At 41.7% G+C, this 21,468-nt stretch overlaps 1 protein-coding gene and 1 long non-coding RNA gene across 7 annotated transcripts in view; one reads left to right on the forward strand and one right to left on the reverse strand.

The window, feature by feature from the left end:
* The window catches only part of TSNARE1 (t-SNARE domain containing 1), a 479,220-nt gene that overhangs the window by 299,295 nt on the left and 158,457 nt on the right, over positions 1-21,468 (forward strand). For all 6 annotated transcript variants that reach the window (XM_017828461.1, XM_017828457.1, XM_017828456.1 and 3 more), the window contains one exon: positions 2,944-3,026. In XM_017828461.1, coding sequence (XP_017683950.1) covers positions 2,944-3,026 — 83 coding nt within the window. The remainder of the gene's footprint in view (positions 1-2,943; positions 3,027-21,468) is intronic.
* LOC108503958 lies at positions 408-10,069 on the reverse strand. Its single transcript, XR_001876946.1, has 3 exons — positions 10,060-10,069; positions 1,517-1,519; positions 408-538 (listed from the first exon to the last, which is right to left on the reverse strand). It is a non-coding gene; the product is annotated as an uncharacterized LOC108503958 (long non-coding RNA).

The raw sequence follows: 21,468 nt of genomic DNA on the forward strand, positions 1-21,468 counted from the left end.
ATGTTCAGCACATTTCCCACACCCCTTCCAAATTTCCCAAATCCATCCCTTCCAAACCCCATCAAAAATTATGTTAAAACATGTAGGTGGTGTCCTACATAAAGTTCTATCTTGTAGCCCAAAGCCATGGTCAGACTTTGTGCTTTTGACATTAACAAGTGTTCCATCGGGATATATCCTTAATTTTGGATGAAGAGGGACTTTTTACAAGAGCGTGCAGTGATGGGACAGGTTGAAATCTGTCTGCCACGTTTCAAAAAGCACCTAGTTTTTCATGCACACCTCTTTGTGGTAGTAGACCTTGGGGCAATTCCAAGCACAAAGACAGGTTGGGCAGAGAATGGATCAAGACTAGCCCTGGGGAGAAAGACTTGGAGGTGTTTGTGGACAAAAAGCTCCACATGACCCAGCAATGTGCACTCACAGCCCAGAAAACCAGTTGTGTCCTGGGCTGCATCAAAGGCAAAGTGGGCAGCAGGTTGAAGGAGGGGATTCTCCCCCTCTGCTCTGCTCTTGTGAGACCCCACCTGCAGTGCTGCTACACAGGAAAGACGTGGAGCTGTTGGAATGAGGCCAGAGGAGGCCACCAAGATGATCCCAGGGCTGGAGCACCTCTCCTGTGAAGACAGGCTGAGAGAGTTGGGGATGTTCAGCCTGGAGAAGAGAAGCTTCCAGTGCGTAAAGGGGACTTACAAGAAGGCTGGAGAGGGACTATTGCAAGTTCAGGTCGTGATAAGACAAAGGGGAATGGCCTTAAGTCAAAGGAGGGTAATTGTACATTAAATATAAGGAAGAAATTCTTCCCTGTGAGGGTGGAGAGACCCTGACACAGGTTGCCCAGAGAAGCTGTGGCTGCCCCATCCCTTGGAAGTGTCCAAGGCCAGGTGGGACGTGGCTTGGAGCAACCTGGTCTCGTGGAAGGTGTCCCTGCCTATGGCAGGGGGTTGGAACTGGATGATCTTTAAGGTCCCTTCCAGCCCAAACCATTCCATGATTCCATGACCCTGTGCCATTTGTGATTTTGTTCATCATTTTAATAATTCAGAACATCTTTTTTTGGAGTTTTTTGTTTGTTTGTTTGAGTGTTTGTTTTAGTTTTTTGTTTGGTTTTGCTGGCATTGGAATGAAAAATCAGACACTTTCCTAGAAATGCCTTCAGCTCAGTGCAGTACTGGAAGCTCTTCAAGGCTGTCACACCGATATGTGCACGTATGTGGATGTAGCTCTTCCAAGGCTCTGTAGAAGAGGATTTTAATATCTTCATAGACAGAGGATGAATTCCTAAGAGGCCTTTTGATCCCCTCCTGCTGAATCCTGACAGTAAGGAAAGCATTTGAGCAGAGGTCAGTGATGCCAAACAAAGACCATGGTGTTAAAGTCTGAATAAAAGTGTTTTTAGAAGCATTGGATATAGCAAATAAAATGATGTTAAATCGATCTATAAAAGGGTATGACCACATAGATTTTTTCTTCTGCACTACAGTGTACATAATTTAAAATAAAAGGATTGGGAAACCATCTCTTCCAGGCGTTATAAAAGACTTTTACCAGGTTGCCAAGTGTTAGGATTAAAGTTGTTTATTCCATGTTTCTGTTGATTTGATGGGGTTTTGCTGCTTTTCTTCTTTTTTTTTTCCTTTTCGTTGTTTGTTTGATTTTTTTTTATTTTATTTTGAGTTATCACAAATGCATAATTACATTAACAGACTTTAACACTGAGTTAAAATTGTCAAAGTCTGAATGGAACCATTTTCCACAGTTTATCTGCAAACTCTCATTTCTTTGTCCCTCACAAAAGTGGCCACATTAATTCATGTTCTTTCCTTTGAAACCAAAGAATAAATTACTTGAATCTTTTGTAGCATGTCTTAATTCAACTCCTAATACCATTAATTGAATAATTTTTTGTTAGTTTTATTAAGGATTAGAGTTTATTTTCAAATTTCTACCTGTGGTTGAGTTCCTCCTGATCATGTTCATGTACTCCATGGTGTATTTTCTGCTCAAAACCACTCAGGATCAGACCAAGGGCACATACTCTTCCATTGTGGCCAGAAATTATTGGCTGAACTTATCTTAGGGGACAAGCTTGTCAAGATTTTTGCTGGAAACACAAGCCCTTTTTTGCAGGTTTTATACCACAGGTGTCTTGCTTTCTAAGCACAGTTGGGAGTCAAAGTTACTATTTCAGTTTGGTGGCAGTGGGGAGCTGTGGGCTGCAATGTTCAAGGATAATTGTTCTTTTCCGGTCTCATTTTGATTCCTCGTGGCTCCTCCAGCTTCCCCCATGCCAGGCTTAGCAACACAGGGTGAAATTTTTGTGCTTTACTTTTAGGCAATGAGTCTCAATCTGAGCCATCCATACTGACCTCCCTTGCAGTTTGGGAATGTGGTCCGGGAGTTTGGGTTGTGGTTTGTTTAATCTGATCAAGTGTTGTAGTTTGGGATGAATTGCGCACCAGAGACTTGCTCTCTGTGGACTGGGACATTGTCCAAGGTGACTTGATCAAGTCCAAATACCTGGGGATGGTCAACACCCCCTGTGTGCCCAGAGACATCTTACCCTGAGCTATAATATCAATATAATTCCAGGTACAATCTGCCATGGGCCTTTTATAATTTAATATAGTAGATTTATCAAGCTTGAGCTGCTTTCCTTTGAATGCCCTGTCGTTCTTCCCATGGATTTCAGTGGGAATGGGATGAGAGGTAACCTCCATCCTGCCAGGGGACAATGGAGAGCTGTCAGTCCTCCTGCCTGGCTGGCAGGTTGGGTGTTCACCAAAATGGGTGTTGTCGCCACTTCCCTGCAGTGCTGCAGTTCCCAAACAAGAGGCTGCTCCTCCCTTTATGCCCAGGAGTAAATTGCTGAATTGCTGTTGGTATAAAGTCTTTGTTTTAGGTTTGTACCCTGTGATTATCTTCTATTGTCCTTATTTCCAGATAGTATTGAAGCCAACATTGAGACGGCGTCTTCTAACGTAGACTCAGCCAATGAGCAGTTGGCAAAAGCCAGTCAGCACCAAGTAAGTGGGTCTAAAAAAGCCCTGTGGATTTCAGTAATGATATTTAAATTAATATTTTATATATATATGTAATATTATATTTTATATAGATATATATTTTTCAGTAATAATATTTAAAATAAAGAGAACACTTGGCAGCTGTGAACCACATGGCACATTGGCTGTGTTGCATTTGTGCTACCTGGAAAGATGATAAACCATATTCTAAGTAAAAGCTGAACTTTATATATATATATATAAATATATATGATTAAATTACAGTAGCACAGACAATTAGCTTTAGAGTAGTCATTAAGAAATCTGCATATTAAACACACATTTCCCAGTAGGAAAGTCAAAAATTAGCTGCTGTTGTTCTTGGAAAGATGTCATAAAAAGCACATCATTTCAGTGTAGATGTGCTTCTGTTTGGAGTGTTTCCCTATAATCAGGCAACAGTTCTTTACAAAAACAACTGAGCTGTCAAACAACGTGATGTGGTTGGAGAATAATGGCTCTGGGGATGGTGTTCAGCACTTTTTAAAGGCAATTCAAGGGTCTTTTTTGTGAATTGGGTTTTTTTTCTTCATTGGAGCAAGAATAAAACACATTCACAAACATTAATCTTTTTGAAAATGGCTTGACCAGAAAGAACTCTTGGATGGTTACAGTTAGTGCTTCCTAGGGATAAAAGGGGGTGGGGGAGTGAACAAAGAAAAAATTGTTATTGCCTGGATTGGACTGATGGAACAAAAACTCTTGAGTTTCCTTTTTTCCTCAACCATCAACTGGTGATTTTCATGTATCTGGAGTCTTGTTTTGGCAAAATATAGCTGAGGTCCATGAAAGTACATAATGCCTTCTTGTTGGCCCTTGGACATAATGATTTCTGAAGGTCTGGGGCAAACCTCTAGACCAAAGGAGTGAGAGCCAAAGGCATTTTACTCTGATGTAAAGTGATTTTAAAATTATCTACAGCTCATTTACTAGTGAAATGTATTTTGCAAATTGTGAGTGATAAGAGCAACTTTGTAGAACTTTGATATTGCAGAAAATAAGTGTGGTCTTCAGCTCCGTTTTGGTTTTAAATGTATATATATGTATTCAAGATAATGCGTGTCACCCTGAATGTAATCCTGCATTTGCTTTGAAAATAACTTGTTATGTACCACATGAAGTCTAAAATGAGACCAGAATGAATTTAATACTTGACCTGACTGTAGAGCTGATCGCAGAGCTGCAAATGACTTAATGATGACTTTGGCTAAGAAGGTCAAAGAGTAGTCAGGCAGAAAATGAAAGCAACACAGTCTGAAGGAGCTGCTTTCTTCAGCCAGCAGGAGATGCTGAAATAGCCTGCCCAGTTAGGAGGCCCTTTATTCCTCAGATATGTTGATCAAAGTGAAGATAGAGCCAGTTTTAGTGAGTCAACCTCAGCTAAGGACATAAATATGTACCGGCTGGTATGTGCAGGAAAACACTTCAGAGTCTCTCTTGCCCTTGAAAGAAGCCCATATAGACAAATATCACTTAGGAAAATTCAGCTGCTAAAGAAAACGTGCAATCCAGACCTCCTGCAGAGCACAGGTAAGTTCCCTGTACACTGCTGAGTGAGAATCAGGAGTCGAACATATGTAAACTCAGCTCTTTCATGAGGCCCCCTGAGATGTGAACAGAAAAGGAGGTGAAGCTTTTGTGACTTCAAGCCCTGGCCTGCTGCCTGGGGTTGGTCAAACTGCCTATGATGCCTCATCTTTTATGTGCCATGCTATCGGCTCATCTTACATCCAAAAGGACACTGTCTCCATAGGGCCCTGATCTCACAGCCCTCAAAGGCCTCTGTGGGAATTAATGTTGATGCCACCTACATCCCTGTGGATAATGCCGTGTGAGTACAGATCACCCTTCTGGGTGGTGTGTCTGGTTTTGGCTGCTTTAGAAATATCTGGGATGGGTTTGGGAGAACGATCAGCCAGATGGCCCTGTGGGTGAACTGCTTTTAAGGGACCTGCCATGGCTTTATACACTGGAAATTCCCCCTGCACTTGTCAAGGATCTAAAGCATGGGCTGTTTTTCAAAGCTTACTGAGTTTTTCTTCTTTTGTTAAACTACTACTTCACTAGTATATTTAGCTGTTACTCATGCTACAGTGTGATTACCCTGTAAATGCAGCCTGGCTGACATACATTTGTTATTTATTCCTATTTATATGTATATAAATGTGTGTGTGTGTAAGTAGTATTTTTACGAGTCTATCAACAAATGTGTACATAAATTGAGAAATCAGAAATGTCAACATTGCTGAAGCATTAAAGCTTAAGACCTGCTGTAGACCTTAATGAAGGGATCTCTGTCAGGAGTAAAGATTAAGTGGCTGGTTATTTAACATATTTTTTGCATATAATTCCTGCAGTCACTTCAACAATACAGCTTGGAGCACCACTCCCAACCTGCACATTATTGTAACAAAGCATCAGTTAACAGTTTTTCCTTAACTAGTACAAAATCAGGCATTTAGGTTCTCTGAAATGATAGAAATGTTTAAATAAATGTCAAGATCTTCTTGCTGAGTACCTTTCTTCTGTGTGCTAACAGTAGTGATTTATTACTTTATTATTTTTTGGTTTAAACTCCAAAAGGTTTAGTGGGAGCTGTCAGAGCTGTGGAATATTTTTTTTAATTATTATTAGCAGATTTTTTTTCCTTCATTTTAAATTATCATCACAGAATAGTTGTTTGTAATTAAACGTGTTTTTACTACAGTAACAGTTAAGCTGGGCCACTGCATTCATTATCTGTAGGAACACACAGAGTCAAAATGAAGATTAAAGAGTAAGTGTTGGATATTGATATAGGAGCAGAGGAACAAAGTCCTTATTCCATATGAAAACCCTTTTGGTCACAGAAACTTGACAGTTAGTGTTTGCTGTCCTACTTCCCCTGGAAAATTTGAGTTTGAGAAATGACTGAGAAGCAAACAAATCTGGCAGGGAGAAACCGGGAGAAATAATCTCCTGCACTAGACTTGCTTCAGTGCCTTTCTTTCCAGTGAGGGTCTCATATCCCCTGGGCCCTGAGCAGAAATTATGACCCTTTCTATTAAATCCCAGTGGCCCAGATTTGTCTCATGAAATTTCCCTGTCCATGCCCCAGAGAAAATGATTCATCCCACCCATCTTAAAACACTAATTTTGACATGGGTCAAATTGCTCTCTGGCAGATAGGGATTTATGGGAGCAAATATGAGTGTGTTTGGTGGAGAAATGTGTGTCCAAATGTCTGAACTCCCTTTACCAGGAGGAGGAATTGCTTTCAGAACATGACTTATCTCACGGGAGATGTCTGACATAGATATATCTCATGGCTGATTCTCTGGACATTCTGCTCTCTCTTTTGTCTAAAAAGTGCAAGAATATTAATTACACCACAAATATTTCAAGGGAAAATGAGTCCTGTGCCTGTCACCTACTGCTTTATTGGAAAAAAGGGAATATCTAGACACCCAACAGTCTCAGTAGCTGCCTTTGAGGTTAGTTTAGGTGGGCTGAACATCACTAAAGGAGATGGGCAGTTTCACTTTGCTCTGGTGTCTCAGAACTTCTGCAGATGGATTGAGAGGAAGAAAAAAAAAAAACAACTCAGACTCCACAGATAATTATTAAACCAGTTACTCTATTTTATGCAAAGTTTGGCCTAAATTCAGCTTGGCCACACTGACTGAAGGATTCTGTGCTGACTGTTGAAGCTAATTTGTTTTGGAAGAGCTGCTTGTGTTGCTTTGGTTGATGCTGGTTGCTTTCCTTCCCTACATCTGTGGAAGTCAAGCTGATTTGTATTCCCTGGCATGGCAAAGGCAAACAGCAGTTCAGTGACCTAATTGTGTGGTCCAAGAACAATTAGGGGGTTTCCCTGTAAAGAAGCAGTTCCTGGGTCTGGCCTTCATGGATGCACAGAGGGGCCCTTTGATGGCTGGAGCTTTAAGGAAAAAAGCCTTATAAATCTGTGACATTTTGCAGAGATCTTATCTCTTGGGGACCACCAAAAAAAGAATTGGCTTCAATTTTTGCACAAATAACTCATTGATGTTTTAAAAAACAAAAGAAAATTTGAGTTCTAAAAATCACCTTCTCATAGTCTTTGAAATTTTCTGACGTGGTAGCCTCTAAAAGCACTTGTTATAAATATTGTGATAATGAAATTTTTTTTTCTCCTTTTTGCTGTGGATATGCCCTAAGACCATGTCTTTCAATGCCATTAAATTGTTTTAAAGCCTAGTTTTAAAATTAACAGCCAGTTAGCACCACAACATTACGGAGTTGCAGCCTGACATGTGCAGGAGTCACCCAACATGCTGCAAAGCCATGTTGGACCAACGTGATTGGAATATCTTGATGCAAATACAGCTCCTTAATCTGGGCTCCTGACTTCAAGAAAGACATTGAGGTGCTGGAGCGTGTCCAGAGAAGGGCATTGGAGCTGGGGAAGGGTCTGGAGAGTAAATCATATGAGAAGAGGCTGAGGGAAAACCTCTTCACAGAAAGGGGTATCAAACATTGGAACAGGCTGCCCAGTGAGGTGGTGGAGTCACCAGACCTGGAGATGTTAAAGAAGTGACTGGACGTGGCACTTGGTGTTATGGTCTGGGTGACGAGGTGGTGATCAGGCAAAGTTTGGATTCGGTGATCTCAGAGGTCTTTTCCAAAATAAATATTTCTGTGATTCTGTAATCCTGTGATCTCCAAGGACAAGAAAAGGCTGGATGCTCACGTGGAGCATTCATAGCAGAGGTGAAATGACAGTCTAAGGTGCAGCTTATACAACCAACCTCGTGTTGCTGTTGCTTGTCTGTGTCTGTCACCACTGACAGCATGGTTGAGTTTGCTTCTTCTTTAGATAATTGGCACTTGGAAGTTTTATTTGGGGGATCATGAAGCTATTCTTTCCTCTGGCAGTTTCTGCCTGTGAAAGTGATGGGAGCTGATTTAAAGCTGCAAGAGGAACCTGGAGCTCTGTAAGGACTCCAAGCAAAAGCCATCACTGAAGTGACTGTTTAATTCTATGATTAAGCCTTAATCCCCCTCTTCAGCAGCAGAAGGAAACTTTGCTGCCATTCAGAGTCCTCCTGATTCTGTATCATGAACTCCAGTTGGGAAAAGAAGACCCTCCCAAATTGCTTGAATCTCTCAAAACCCAACCAATTTGCAGACCCTTGCTTTGTGTTTCTCAGCAACATACCAGCTCAGCTCAGGGGCATCTCTATGTGCTTCCCCCTCAGATGGAATTTCTTCAATTTCAAAGCATTTTCTCCTCCATAGCACTTATTTTTATTCCCCCCCTTCCCTCTCCCATTAAGCCATATTTTTTTTTCATTTCTGCTCTCTGTTGCAACCTCCCACTCCTCCCCTTTTGAAGAATGGTTTCCAGCATCACTGCTGCCTCAAACAGTCCATTCCCTTATAATGATATCACTAATTTCCATGCCCAGGTTGCTCAAAACCTACCACATAAGGATGTTTCCCTGTATTTCCTGTCAGATGTGTCTCCACACTGTCTGTATTGCTACAGAACCTTGAAACAGCTTTTTGCTACGTATCTGCCCCTTCTTTCAGGCTCCATTTATCTTAGCAGCATGGTCTGGGCAGCAAACAAGGCTGTTTGAGGCAGTGCTTTCAACAGTTCAGTTGAATCATTGAATCATTTAGGCTGGACAAGACCTCTAAGATTATCCAGTCCAACCATTAACCCAGCACCGCCAGGTCCACCACTAAACCATGTCACTAAGCACCACATCTTGATGCTTTTTAAATGCCTCCACAGATGGTGACTCTACCAATTTCCTGGGCAGCCTATTCCAGTGCTAAACAACCCTGTCAGTGAAGAATCTTTTTCTATATATCCAATCCAAACCTCCACTGGCACAACTTGAGGCCATTTCCTCTGAACCTGTCACTTGTTGCCTGGGAGAAGAGACTGATCCCCACCTGGCTACACCCTCCTGTCAGGGAGTTGTAGAGAGCAACAAGGTCCCCCCGAGCCTCCTTTTTCCCAGGCTGAGCCCCCCCAGCTCCCTCAGATACTCCTCATCAGACCTGTGCTCCAGACCCTTCCCCAGCAGCAGGTGGTTGGAATAAAACTAATTTCTTTTTCCCTTGCTCCCTGGCTCCCTGTGAAAAGCAGGCTGAGTTTTCAGATTTAAGAGTGCTCTATTTTGAAGCAAATTCTGTTTGTGCATGGTTTTTTACTGTATTTTAATGCAGCCCATTTACAAAACAGCTGCTTACTGTGGGAAGCGATGTTCAAGTCAGTGCCAGTCCAAGTGATAAATGAACTGTGTGAATGCAGCAACTTAACCTCACCAAGGTCTGAGCCACAACATTTATTTAAACCTCTCTTTGTTTTCTGTAAATAATGGATCTGTGTGATCAAATATTTATTAAGAAAGGGTTTGTTTAGAGCTTTTGGATGTCATGCAGCTGGGTGTTCTCATGTGTAAAGGTAAAAATCTCTCAGGCCATTTTTAATCACGACTGAACATCTCTTCATTTTTACCATCCAAAAGGGAGATGCCTCATCCAGGTGGTGGATTAGTCTTTTTTTTTTACTTTGTTCTAAACCATGCCCTGTAGGATTTTTGGGAGATGAAAAATAAAAATAAAAATTATCTATTGTGAGCTCACTTTTTGTTTAAGGACAAACCACTCAAGGAGGAAGTAGAAGGGGGATAAGTGGAGGAAAAGGGAAGGACTTCCAGGGGAAGCCATGGACATGATTTCAGGGATGGAGAACCTCTCCCATGAGGAAAGGCTGAGAGAACTGGGACTGTTCAGCCTGGAGAAGAGAAGGCTCTGGAGTGACCTTATTGCAGCCTTTCAGTACCTGAAGTGGGCACAAGAAATCTGAAGAGGGACTTTTACAAGGGCCTGGAGTAACAGGACAAGGGGGAATGGCTTCAAACTGACAGAGGTCAGGTTTAGATCAGATATTAGGGATAAATTCTTCACTATGAGAGTAGTGTGGCAATTGAAGAGTTTGCCCAGAGAAGCTGGGGATAACCCACCCCTGGAAGTGTTCGAGGCCAGGCTGGATGGGGCTTGGAGCAACCTGGTCCAGTGGAAGGTGTCCCTGCCCATAAGGATTGGAAGTAGATGAGCTTTAAAGTCCCTTCCAACCCAAACCATTCCATGATTCTGTGATTCTGTGATACAATGAAGGGGTTGGGAGCACATTTGGTGCTGAGCTGTGGCCCACCAATCTGCTTTCTCTGGTGAGAACTGGTCAGACTTCACTGACTGTTCACTTTTGTGGACTGCAGCACTGGCACTGTTTCAAGGGAGGATTTAAGAATATCAGTTACATTAATTATGGTGGTCTGCATTTAGCATTTCAAAGGCAAGGATTTTGTATTTGAAAGCTGAACAAGTGTCTGATCTGTGACAATTCAGAGATGGCAGAAGGAAATCACAGACTGTCTTTTGTTTTTCTAATTCATTTGTTTAACAAAATCTCTTCCCAGGGTACAATTTCATTTTGAGGGGTCAGAGATTAAAAAGCAATTTTCCCTTGCTAGCAGCAGCATAAACTAGTGAGTTACATTTTTCTTAATGGCCTCATTTAACAGAGGAGTGAATGGAAATCCTTGGTTACTGAGTGGAAAACTACACTTAGAGTCATCTTTGTGCCCAGTGGCAGCACATATAATAAATTGCACTGCCCAAAGGTCAAAGCTTTGAGAAATTGTATTAAACTTACCTCTTAATGGGCTAGGAATACCAAGAAGTTAGGAATATTGGCACTGGAGATGTATACCTAACTAGAATCCGTGAAAATGAGGGACAGAAGTTAAGTATCCTGGTTTGAGTCCCAGCTGTGTAGCCTGAAGTGGAATTGCACTGGGCTGTGATCTTGTCACATCTCATCAAGTTGCAAAATGGTCGAGCTTGGTCAGGTCAGACTGAAAAACCTCTGCTGAAAATCTGCACATGAGGCAGCAGAGCTTTGCTGTTTAATTTTCCTTCCTGGCACAGGGGCACTGTCCAAGCAGTGCCACCATTCCTCAAGTATTCCATGTAAAGTCACTGAAATGTCAGTAAGTCCAGAGGAGACCACGAAGGTGCTCAGGGGGCTGGAGCAGCACTGCTCTGGAGCCAGGCTGAGAGTGCTGGGGGTGTTCAGCCTGGAGAAGAGAAGGCTCCAGGGAGACCTGAGAGCCCCTTCCAGTGCCTGAAGGAAAGCTGGAAAGGGAATTTTAACAAGGCCATGGAGTGACAGAACTAGGGACAGTGGCTTTAGTCTGACAAATGATTCAATTTAGACTGGATGTAAGGAAGGAATTCTTCTCTAAGAGTGTGGGGAGGCCCTGGCACAGGTTGACCAGAGAAGCTGTGGATGCTCCATCCCTGGAAATGTCCAAGGCCAGGCTGGATGGGGCTCTGAGCAACCTGGGCTGGTGGAAGGTGTCCCTGCCCATGGCAGAGAGTTGGAACAAGATGATCTTGAAGGTCTCCTCCAACCCAAACCATTCTGTGATTCTAAAGGTGCCACATGGGTTTTCAAAGCCACACTGATACAAATGGTTGACCTGAATTCTAATATGGGGTTTTATATTCTAGTTTCCCTGTCTTGAATTTTTACCTGATTTCCTTTAAAAGCATCAGTTTATCAGATGATCTTTTCATAGGGACAGTGTAGGGACCCCCATTCTGTATCGTGTCACCTCATGTGACTTGGTACTTAAAATTTAGGCAGCTAGAACAAGACAAGCTAATCTTCCTTTCACATGCCTCTGGAAGACAGCTCATCCTACTTCTCTTGGATGTTGTACCTCAGTCTGTGTTGTGCCCAGGAGGGGAATATCTTGCTTTCACACTGATAGACAAGTCCCTTCAAAAAAGCACTTAAGTACCAGGCAGCTTGGGTTTGATTTCTTTGCCTAAAAACTAATATTTGGTATCTTTTTGTGCTGAGTAGAGAATCCTGCTGTGTTTCTGGCTTCTGCTGTGGAAGACTGTTGTTCCTCCCAAAATCACATGTCACCTGTGCCAGCTGCATTTAAATGCTGCAGAGACCCTGGGGCACCTCCAGTGGTCACAAGTAGCTGAAAAGTAAATGCTTATTCCCCTGTTGTGCTTTAATAACTATATTGATCATGAAGGGGAAATGAGATGTAAGGAGAAATGAGTTACAGAAAATGCAATTGCTTTTATTTCCATTTTGATAAAGGCTGGAAGCACTTTAATCAAAGGTCTTTTCCATATTTCTAAAAGAAAACCCAGTCCTGGTAGGACACCTTTGTAGCACAGCTCTCAGGTCACAGCCTGGCACCATCAGAAGTGGAGAATGGGAATTGTTAAGTCCAGCTTATGCTTAAGAGGAGAAAAGAGAGTCAATTATAGTCTTGCTAAATCTGACATCAGCAGTGTGCAAAGTGCTTGAAAACATTTTGAAATGTGGAATTGAAAGCAAGGAGATCTGTGCAGGGTAGGGCAATGTGGGATTTCATTTTACTTTGATAGAGTATTTGCATATCTTTGTTTGTGAGGGGAAAGGATTTCCTTAGACAAAGGTGATGAGAAAGACTTGACTTCCTGGTCTTCAGAGAAATATTTGCTGCAATTCTACCACAGAAGGATTGTCCTTATTTAGAAGATTCATGGTTGAAGATGTGCTGCTGGGCCATAGCTTGTTCTTGTGTGGCCAACTCTGAGGTCTCTTCATTTTGTTCTCCATCACACACTGTTCCGAGTTCAGGATCAACAGCTCAACCCTTTGACAATATTCAGTCATTCCTGTATTCCGTACTGGAGGATTAGGGATTAAGGTCTTCTCTGGGATGATCTCAGAAGAGCAGGAAACATTTAAGGGGACCAGGTCCTCTTCATAAAGATCAACTTCCTCATTACTTTTTTTTTTTAAGATGACTCTGGGAAAAAGCAATTTGCATAGTGGGTCAAAAATTCATTATCCTTTTTATATCACAATAAATACTGAATTAGATCCATTTTTAGTGGGTTTGTGTGTATTCCTCGTAACTTGTTTTTTTTTTTTTTTTTATCCAGTGAGCCACAACATATCATTCTTTTTTTTATTTATTTATAGACAACAGTTCTGTCCATTTACGAGAAACAATTCTTGCATCAGTTCTTTTTACTGTAGAAGACATTTTTCTTACATAGACCTGAAACGTATAAAAGCTAAAATAAACTCTGTTTGTATTTATCTTTCTTCTTTAGAGTCTGTCCCAGTGGATATTACCCTTTTCTTAGAGTGTTTTTTTTTGGTTAAGAGTTTAAAGAAAAGGAAATAATCTGTAACTTCAGGCTTTCACTGATGTCAAAGGCACATTCCTCCTTGTCATTAATGGAAGGAGAATAGAGCTTTATCCACTATACAGGTTGTATTTGCTGATTTAATAGGACTGGGGAGAATTCATGAGCATGCAGGTAAGTTTATTTTTTTCTAAGCAGAGAAATCTTAAATTCTACTCACACTCTCCAAGCTTTCCCTGACTGTCTTCCCAGTTGTGTCTTTAAAAGGGGATATTATTATTGAGGAGCATAAGGAGGCAATAATAACTGATTTCAGCCATCACCAATAAAAAATGCCATGATTTTTCCCTAAGTTTCAGTTTCTTTGACCCAAAAGGAATATGAATGCCATGTATTCATACAACTGAATAAACCTTACTGTCTTCTTTCACCCTTTTTACTGGGAAGCACTCAATGCATGTACACCAAAGGCTCAGAAGCCACAAATGAGACCCTCCTGTCTTTAATTCCCACATTTCCAAGGCATTCTGTCACCTTCATCTGTGGGCTGAACCATTGTCTGGAGGTTCCTGTTTCACTCTGCTGCTTTTAGAGGGAGTGTAGGACATCTGGGTTCCATTTCTGAGCTCCTGAATTAGACATTTGAAGTTTATAGATTCATAGAATATCCTGAGCTGGGAGGGACCCACAGGGATCATCCAAGTCCATCTCCTGGCCCTGCACAGGAACACCCCAAGAATCCCATCATGGGCCTGAGAGAATTTTCCAAGTTTCAATGGGATAAGTGTGAACACTAATATTTCAGAGAAAGGTGTCAGAAACCTTCAGGCAGACAGAAGTATAGTACCATGAAGTTCCTTCCAGTTACTTTTATTTCAGATTCAGAGACTCAGGTTTCTCTTTCAGCTCTTCCTCAGTAAGATCCATGGATGTGCAACCAGGGACATAAAACAAAGGCTGTCCACTTCTCCTTACAAATCAACTCAACTTTATCCTTATCTCAAATAATATGTTGCATAAATATATTTTAGCTATTTTTTTTCTCTTAATGAATCAAATTTCTGCTTCAGAATACCCTGTTCTTCTTTGTTACAGCTTCCTTCATGTCCCTATTTTATTCTGTTTTCTGCACCATCTGATTTGAGGGATTGAGGTCTTGATGATACCAAGCAATGTTTCTCCCTGTCCATTTAAGACTTACATAGATCTGAAACTAGTGGAGAAACAATTAAACTTATTTTTCTGGTGACTACTGGCATGGCTTCCTTACATCTTAAGCAAAAGAAACTTTAAGAACTGTTTCTCATTGCCACAGGCAAAGAACATGAACATAAAGTTCGTTAAAGCTCAGCTGATGAATGAGATGGGAGCCATCTCAACTGATTTTGGGTGTATCCAAATTAGGAATTCGTCACTGGGTGTGTGGTGTAAGCACCCTACATGTTCTCCAGGGATCTAGGAAGTGTTGGGATTCCTGTCTGTGGCTACTCAAAGATGACTGTGAGGTCTGTTATGGCCTCAAACACGACCTGTGCTGTATCACTCAGGTCCACATGGATTTATGGGATGTCACAGGGCATCTCATATCCAGGTGTTTGTGTTTGGGTACCTGGATTAGGAGAGATCCCATTGCAGGGCTGTTTATTTTGCTACGTTATTGTTTGAGTCTGAGTTCTTAACTCAGTGAAAGGTTGAGCCTGGGTTGAGACCACATGCTTTAGTTTCCTTAAAAAACAATTCTTTAATTAATTTGACTTTGATGTGGTTTTAATTAATTTAATTATTTAGTGTGGCTTCAGTGGGAGTCTTCACCACATTGGACCAGGCCCATTTAATCTGCTGTCTGGTGTTAGGCACTGATTTTGAAACATGAGGAAGTTCTAAGAGTTTATGGGAAAGGAGAAGGAGTGATCCAGGCCTGACTGCAGAGGAGAGATTACAAAATGAGTTGGTTAAGCTAAAAAAAAAAAAAAAAGATGGATTTGAAGATAGCAGTCTCTTGGTACATAGAAGTCTGCTGCAAAGAGGAAAGGAATAATCACTTTTTTGTTTATTACAGTTGGGAAGAACAAGAAGTGATGGGCTTAAACCTTAAAATGCAGCAGGAAAGAACTAGGGTGGATATTAAGAAAAGCTGTTCAATGATAAGGAGATTGAAACACTTTCTGGGGAGATTTGAGAGTCTTCAGCACTGGATATCTTGTAACAGTATCTAGTGAAACATATTTTAGGAAGGGTGTTTGTATAATTGCTTTTCCTGTTGCCTGTCAGATCACGCTGCAAGGTGCAATGTAAACAGGACATGTTCATATTGTATCACCAACCATCATTATCTAATCAGAAAATGCTGCAGCCATGAATCATCCTTTGATTTTCATTGCCATCCTCTCCTCCTCCCCTGCCTCCTCCCCTCAAAAGAAACGTTCCTGTTAGAAAACTCCTTCAGAGACCAAAATCACTGATTTAATTTGACAAAGGTGATGAGGCTCAGTGTTTTCTGTCAGCTTTGGTTGGACTGGCTGTTGGGTACAAATCACAGAATCATAGAATGGTTTGAGTTGGATGGGACCTTAAAGATTATCTTGTTCCAAACCCCTGCCATGGGCAGGGACACCTTCCACTAGACCAGGTTGCTCCAAGCCCCATCCAGCCTGGCCTTGGACACTTCCAGGAATGGGGCAACCACAACTTCTCTGGGCAACCTCTGCCAGTGTCTCACCACTCTCACAGAGACAAATTTCTTCCTAATATTCAATCTAAATCTGTCCTCCTTCATCTTAAGCCGTTAAAATCCCATTACTTTATCCAAATGCTTTCTACCTGACTTTCAGGTGACCCAGACTTGGTTTGCAATTACCATTTGTTCTCCAAATTACTTCCACAAAAGAGGAGTCACTAAAATTATGGGGTATGTCCTCATAGTCCTTTGGATGAGGCAGCTGAGCCACACGGGCATTGATGTGGGGCATGTGGGAGCTGGGTTGGCATTGCCCTCTCCTTCAAGGGTAACAGACAACCATCACATTTCACTGTAACAAGCTGTTTGGGTTTCTGAGCCCTGGTTATGTTTGATTAGCATCAGGGTTGGAAATGAGGAGGATTTTTAGGAAGAGGGAAAATGATTGTGATGGTAGAATTCAGGAGGGCAGGTATCAATGCTGCTGAAAAAAACTAAGGCCAGGGGCTGTCTTGTGCATCCAAGGTCTGCTTTTGTCCACATGATTAAATTATAAAATAGAAACGTAGAATAGTTTGAGTTGAGAGTGATCTTTAAACATCATCTTGTCCAACCCTTTAGCAATAAGAGCAGGGATATCTCCCATGCAGAATGTGGGTGACAGCATCCAAACTGTCCACTGGGAATGGTCACTGACATGTTATGCTGGAACTGGATCATTCTTTGGGACAACAGGACAGAACTGCATCCAAAAGCAGGCATGGATGATGGACAGCCACTATCTGTGCCTATGCCTCATCCCTCTTTGAGATATTGAGTATAGAAGTAGCTGCTTTATGTCAAAGTTTGTGCTTGGACACTCTCTGCCGTCTCCTCCTTGCCCCAGGAGTTTGTCTGACCGTGGTTTAGGCCAGTTCTGATGCACACCACCCTTTATCCTTGGATTACACAGCTGGGAGATGCCTCCATGGGAGCAGCACCACTTTTCTTGGGAGCCCCTGTTGGTGAAGGCACTGCCCCAGCTCACCTTCCTGTCACCTCATCTCCCGGTTTGCCCTTCCCAGGAGAGCACCCTGCTCTTGCAGCTCCCTGACAATTCCAGGGTCTCTAATAAAATAAAAATTCTCATAAGGATGCATAAATTTATTCAGCACTTGGAATGATTTGTCAGAAAGCTGAGCCCAGTGTTCACCGGCTCTGGGAGTTGTGCTGTGAGTCACATATTTATTCCTGATGGTCCAGTTGGAGAAGAACTTTGTGTGCTCTTTGGGGTCTTGTTTGATTTGGTGTTTTTCATGTTATTGGTTTTTTTTTTTTCCTGTTGCTTTTTGGGATGTATTTATAAACATAGGAAGAGTTTTTTCACCTATAGATTTTGAAATAGCTTCAGTGTGATCAGTAGAGATATTGTGTAGTTGTTTTACTACTCGTGCTACTTTTCCATGGCCTGAAAGGAAATCTTCATTTGATAAGACAGGGTTTTTTTTCAGTGCTAAAAGAGATAAGAGATAAAGAGATAATAGACTGAGGAGCTACTTGGACCCTTGGGCTCTGATAGAGAGTAATCCCAAAAAACACATGGAAACAAATCTTTTCCACCATGATCATAAAGGTGATGGTCATTAATTGCCTGTAAGCATCTATAAATGGCGATTAGAAATCACAGTCTTTGGGAATAGATGTGCTGGAGGACAGAGGAGGGATGACTTATTTCTGTATCTACCTGGAAATTCATTTTAGAGAGGAAAAGAATGCTGAATATAGGTCCTGCTTGCATAAAGCCAATTTAAGCATAGGATTTAAACATAGTACAGGATAAGCAGTATAAAATAAAGTAAGACCTGAAAGTCCAAGAATTTGGAAATGAGAGCGGAGTTGTAAAGACCAGGCAGCAGATGGATCTGTGCAATAGGAAATGAGACCACAGAGCAACACAAAGCAGCAGAAGGATGTGAGAGAAAGAGTCGAGCAGATCATGGCCTAATTCAAATTATTTATTATAATTATAATATTTTTTGTAATTATAATATATATTATTTATATTGTTGTTATAATTATTTATTATAATTAGCTAAATTTCTTTTAATGTAAATTTCTCTCTAATTACTTGAAGTACTTTCCCTTATGCGGCAAAAGAGCCGTAAAGTCTGATTCTGCTCTTGGTGTCACTGTCAAGAATCTGGAGGATCGTTGTGGAATTAGGACAGAAATAATCTGGTGTAAAGAAGGTAGAATATGTCCCACACTGCCCATCAGCTTCTGGATTAGATTACTTCTCCAACATGTATTCCAGTGTTCTTCAGCAACCTTTCCCTCAGTGACAGGCAGTGTGGGTATTGTTTTATTGCTTTACTCTGGTCCTCCTTGTATTTCAGCATCCAAAGCTAATTAGGATTGAACAATAGAAGGAGGGTGTTGAATGAGTGTTCTCAAACAGATCATAAAATCCTGGTGTACCTGCTTTGTTTGCACAAATGGATAGAATGTTGGCCCCCGTGTAGCCACCCACAGGTGGTTCTTCAGTGAGGAACAGGCACAAACTTGTAGAGAGAAACTTTGGGGTTTTTCTGGACCATCTTCTAAATGGGGTTCGAATCCCTAAAGACCTGGTAAGGAGCCAACAGAATTTCCCCATAATAATTCCAGAAGGCGGAATAAGGATCGTTTCGGATCTATTGATGGAGAATAGTAAGAAAAGGACCCATCACCAGAAGGTGGAAGGGAAGACTTATTTTTCACAGAATCATTTTAGGTTGGAAAAGACCTCCAAGATCATGGAGTCCAATCGTTGACTCATCCCCACCTTGTCCCCCAGCCCAGGACACTGAGTGCCATGTCCAGTCGTTTCCTGGACACCTCCAGGGGTGGGGACTCCACCACTTCCCTGGGCAGCCCCTTCCAAAGCTTGTCAAGCCCTTCAGTGAAGAAATTCTTCCTGATGTCCAACCTGAACCTCCCCTCGTTCAACCTGAGGCCGTTTCCTCCTATCCTGTCACTGGTTGCCTGGGAGAAGAGGCCAACCCCCACCTGGCTACAGCCTCATTTCAGGGAGTTGTAAAGAGGAATAATGTCACCCCTGAGCCTCCTCTTCTTTAAGCTAAAACCTCTGTGGCCCCTTTTCACTGCAGTTGTTTAGGTCTGTCAGCACAATGAGTACATTTATGTGCAGTTAAGCTGCACCCTCTGCAGTTGAGCTGGGTCTGGTTTGACACCTTTGCTAACAAAATGTGCTGGTGCTTGAAAACACCATCAGATGTCAACCTGGGAAAAGCTGCAGATCGATTCAGCTCTGCTGTGCCAGTGTAATACATTATTTTTCCCAGTGTAGATGTCCCCCCTGGCAGTCACTGCTGGCAGAGCAGGAGGAAATGGATAAATGGATGTGTACACCCCAAAGGTGACAGGAAGTTCCTACTGCTCCTGTGTTGCTGGGTGTCCCTGCTGGATGTGACTGGCAGTCAAGGCACAGCACTTTTAACCGAAACCAGGATTTACTTTAATTTTATTTAGCTCAGATTCCTTTCAACCATTGAAAACATTTAATTTCAAAGTCCCCAAGACTTTCCTTTTGATAATCATAGAATCACGGAATGGTTTAGGTTGGAAGGGACCTTAAAGATTATTTAATTTCAATCCCCCTACCACGAGCAGTGGCTTAATCACTCATTTTTAGATTGTATTTGTTGTCTAGGTGGATAAAAGGCGTACAGATCATATATAATTTTCTTAACATGTCTGTCCCTTAGAACTGATGCTCAGGAGAAGCACTGGAACACCTTATGCACTTTGGATTTTAGAAGGGTAAAGGCATTAGGCACAGCTCATAAACATGTTTGTTCTGCAGCCAGTTGAGGACTGTGTTGCAAAACCCATCACCCATCCCATCAACATGTGGGAAAGCCCTGTGTCCCCTCGAGCTGGGAACGTTCCAGCAGTACTCAAGTTTATTAGTTGGTATCATTCTCCTTTCATTTTACTTGATTTGATTTTCTCCATGTTTCAAATTAAAATACGAGAATTTTATATACTCCCATGAAAATGATTCTTCACTCCTCTCTGTCGGGCTGATCAATTGGTTGAATGGCTTTCTGAAAGTGTTTTTTCATGAGGCATTAAATATTCCCTGCCACGATGTTGGTCTAACACACTTGGTTTGACTTCACTAATTACTAAAACAAACATCTCTTTATTTACAGGCTTTTTTGGTTGTTGTTTATAGGCAATTAACCTGTCTCCTTAGCCCATATTTTCTCCCAGTCTTTTCCTAAGCCTTCCATCTGTAGAAGTTCTTGTTTACCACCCTTTTGCCATGTGTGGGTGGTCCCCTCCAAACTCATTTGTCTACATGAAATGCAAGTCAATCTGTGACCTGTTGATGCTCAAAAAAGAAAGCAGAAGGCAGCAGCAAGTCCATCAGACCATTTTTGTGTGAAGGCAGCAGATGCAGAACAAACATTATCATGACATGGGACACGATCCCACCACACCGGATGAAACATGATTGGTTATTGATGCACAAAGAGGGACAGATCTGAGCAGTGTGGTAGATAATTCTCCAAATCTGAAATTGCTGTACCACTCAAATGTTGAATTATGTTGTCTTTCTTGCATTTACATTAATTTTGTCCATCAAAGTTTGGTCATCTAACCTCCTCTAGGACAGGGGAGGAGGGCATGACCGACACTGTGAACTCTTCCTTTGTTTGAGCAGAAGTTTGCTCTGCTCAGCTGTCATTTAGGCTGCCTAAAATGAACAAATACATTCAACTCCTTTATGGAATTCTTTTCTTTTTCTGGACAAATGCATGAAAATGCAGTGAGGTTCAGCTGCACACATCCATGCCCTGTGGTGGTGATGTCTCCCTGACCTCAGCTGGTGAATATTTGGTACCCAGGAGCACTGAGTGGGAGGTAGCCCTTGTAATTCTTGCTCTGCTTGCAGAGCAGCAGATGCTGCTCTTGACAACAAGCCAATCTTCCATTGAAACTCACTCCTGTTTGTTTGTTTTCTATTATTATTTTTCTCCTCCACAGCACTCTATCAGAGCACATCAGTGGCTCATTTCAAATTTTTCATTCCCAGGTCTGTGGGGTCTCTTGGAGTGAACTTGTACATTGCTTTATTTCTCACTTTTCTTTCTTTTTTTTTTTTCCTTTTTCCCCAGCCAAACAGAAAATTGCTTTTCAGGGTGAAAAGCTGCTTTCCCCTTGTGCTTTTACTCTCAATCTACCTCAAACTGAGAAATGAACAGGATGAATCAATGACAAAATGTGTCTTTTTGAAGCACTTGGGAAGAAGGATATTTCATCACTTAAGGTTTTTTTCCCTCTCATTCACAATCAATACTTCCTGGTTTTAGTTTAGTGAAGTTCTACAGATGTTTACCCCACATTCAGGGACAGTTCAGGGGTGATAATGTGAAAGTCAATATGTTTCACATTTGAAACCCTATTTTTGACTGGACAGGAAAATGTGATTCAGGAGCTTCCAGTCCTGCTTATAGTCATGAAAAATTAAGG

The sequence above is a fragment of the Lepidothrix coronata genome, unplaced genomic scaffold (assembly GCF_001604755.1).
Source record: "Lepidothrix coronata isolate B3197 unplaced genomic scaffold, Lepidothrix_coronata-1.0 Scaffold148, whole genome shotgun sequence".
Taxonomy (NCBI): domain Eukaryota; kingdom Metazoa; phylum Chordata; class Aves; order Passeriformes; family Pipridae; genus Lepidothrix; species Lepidothrix coronata.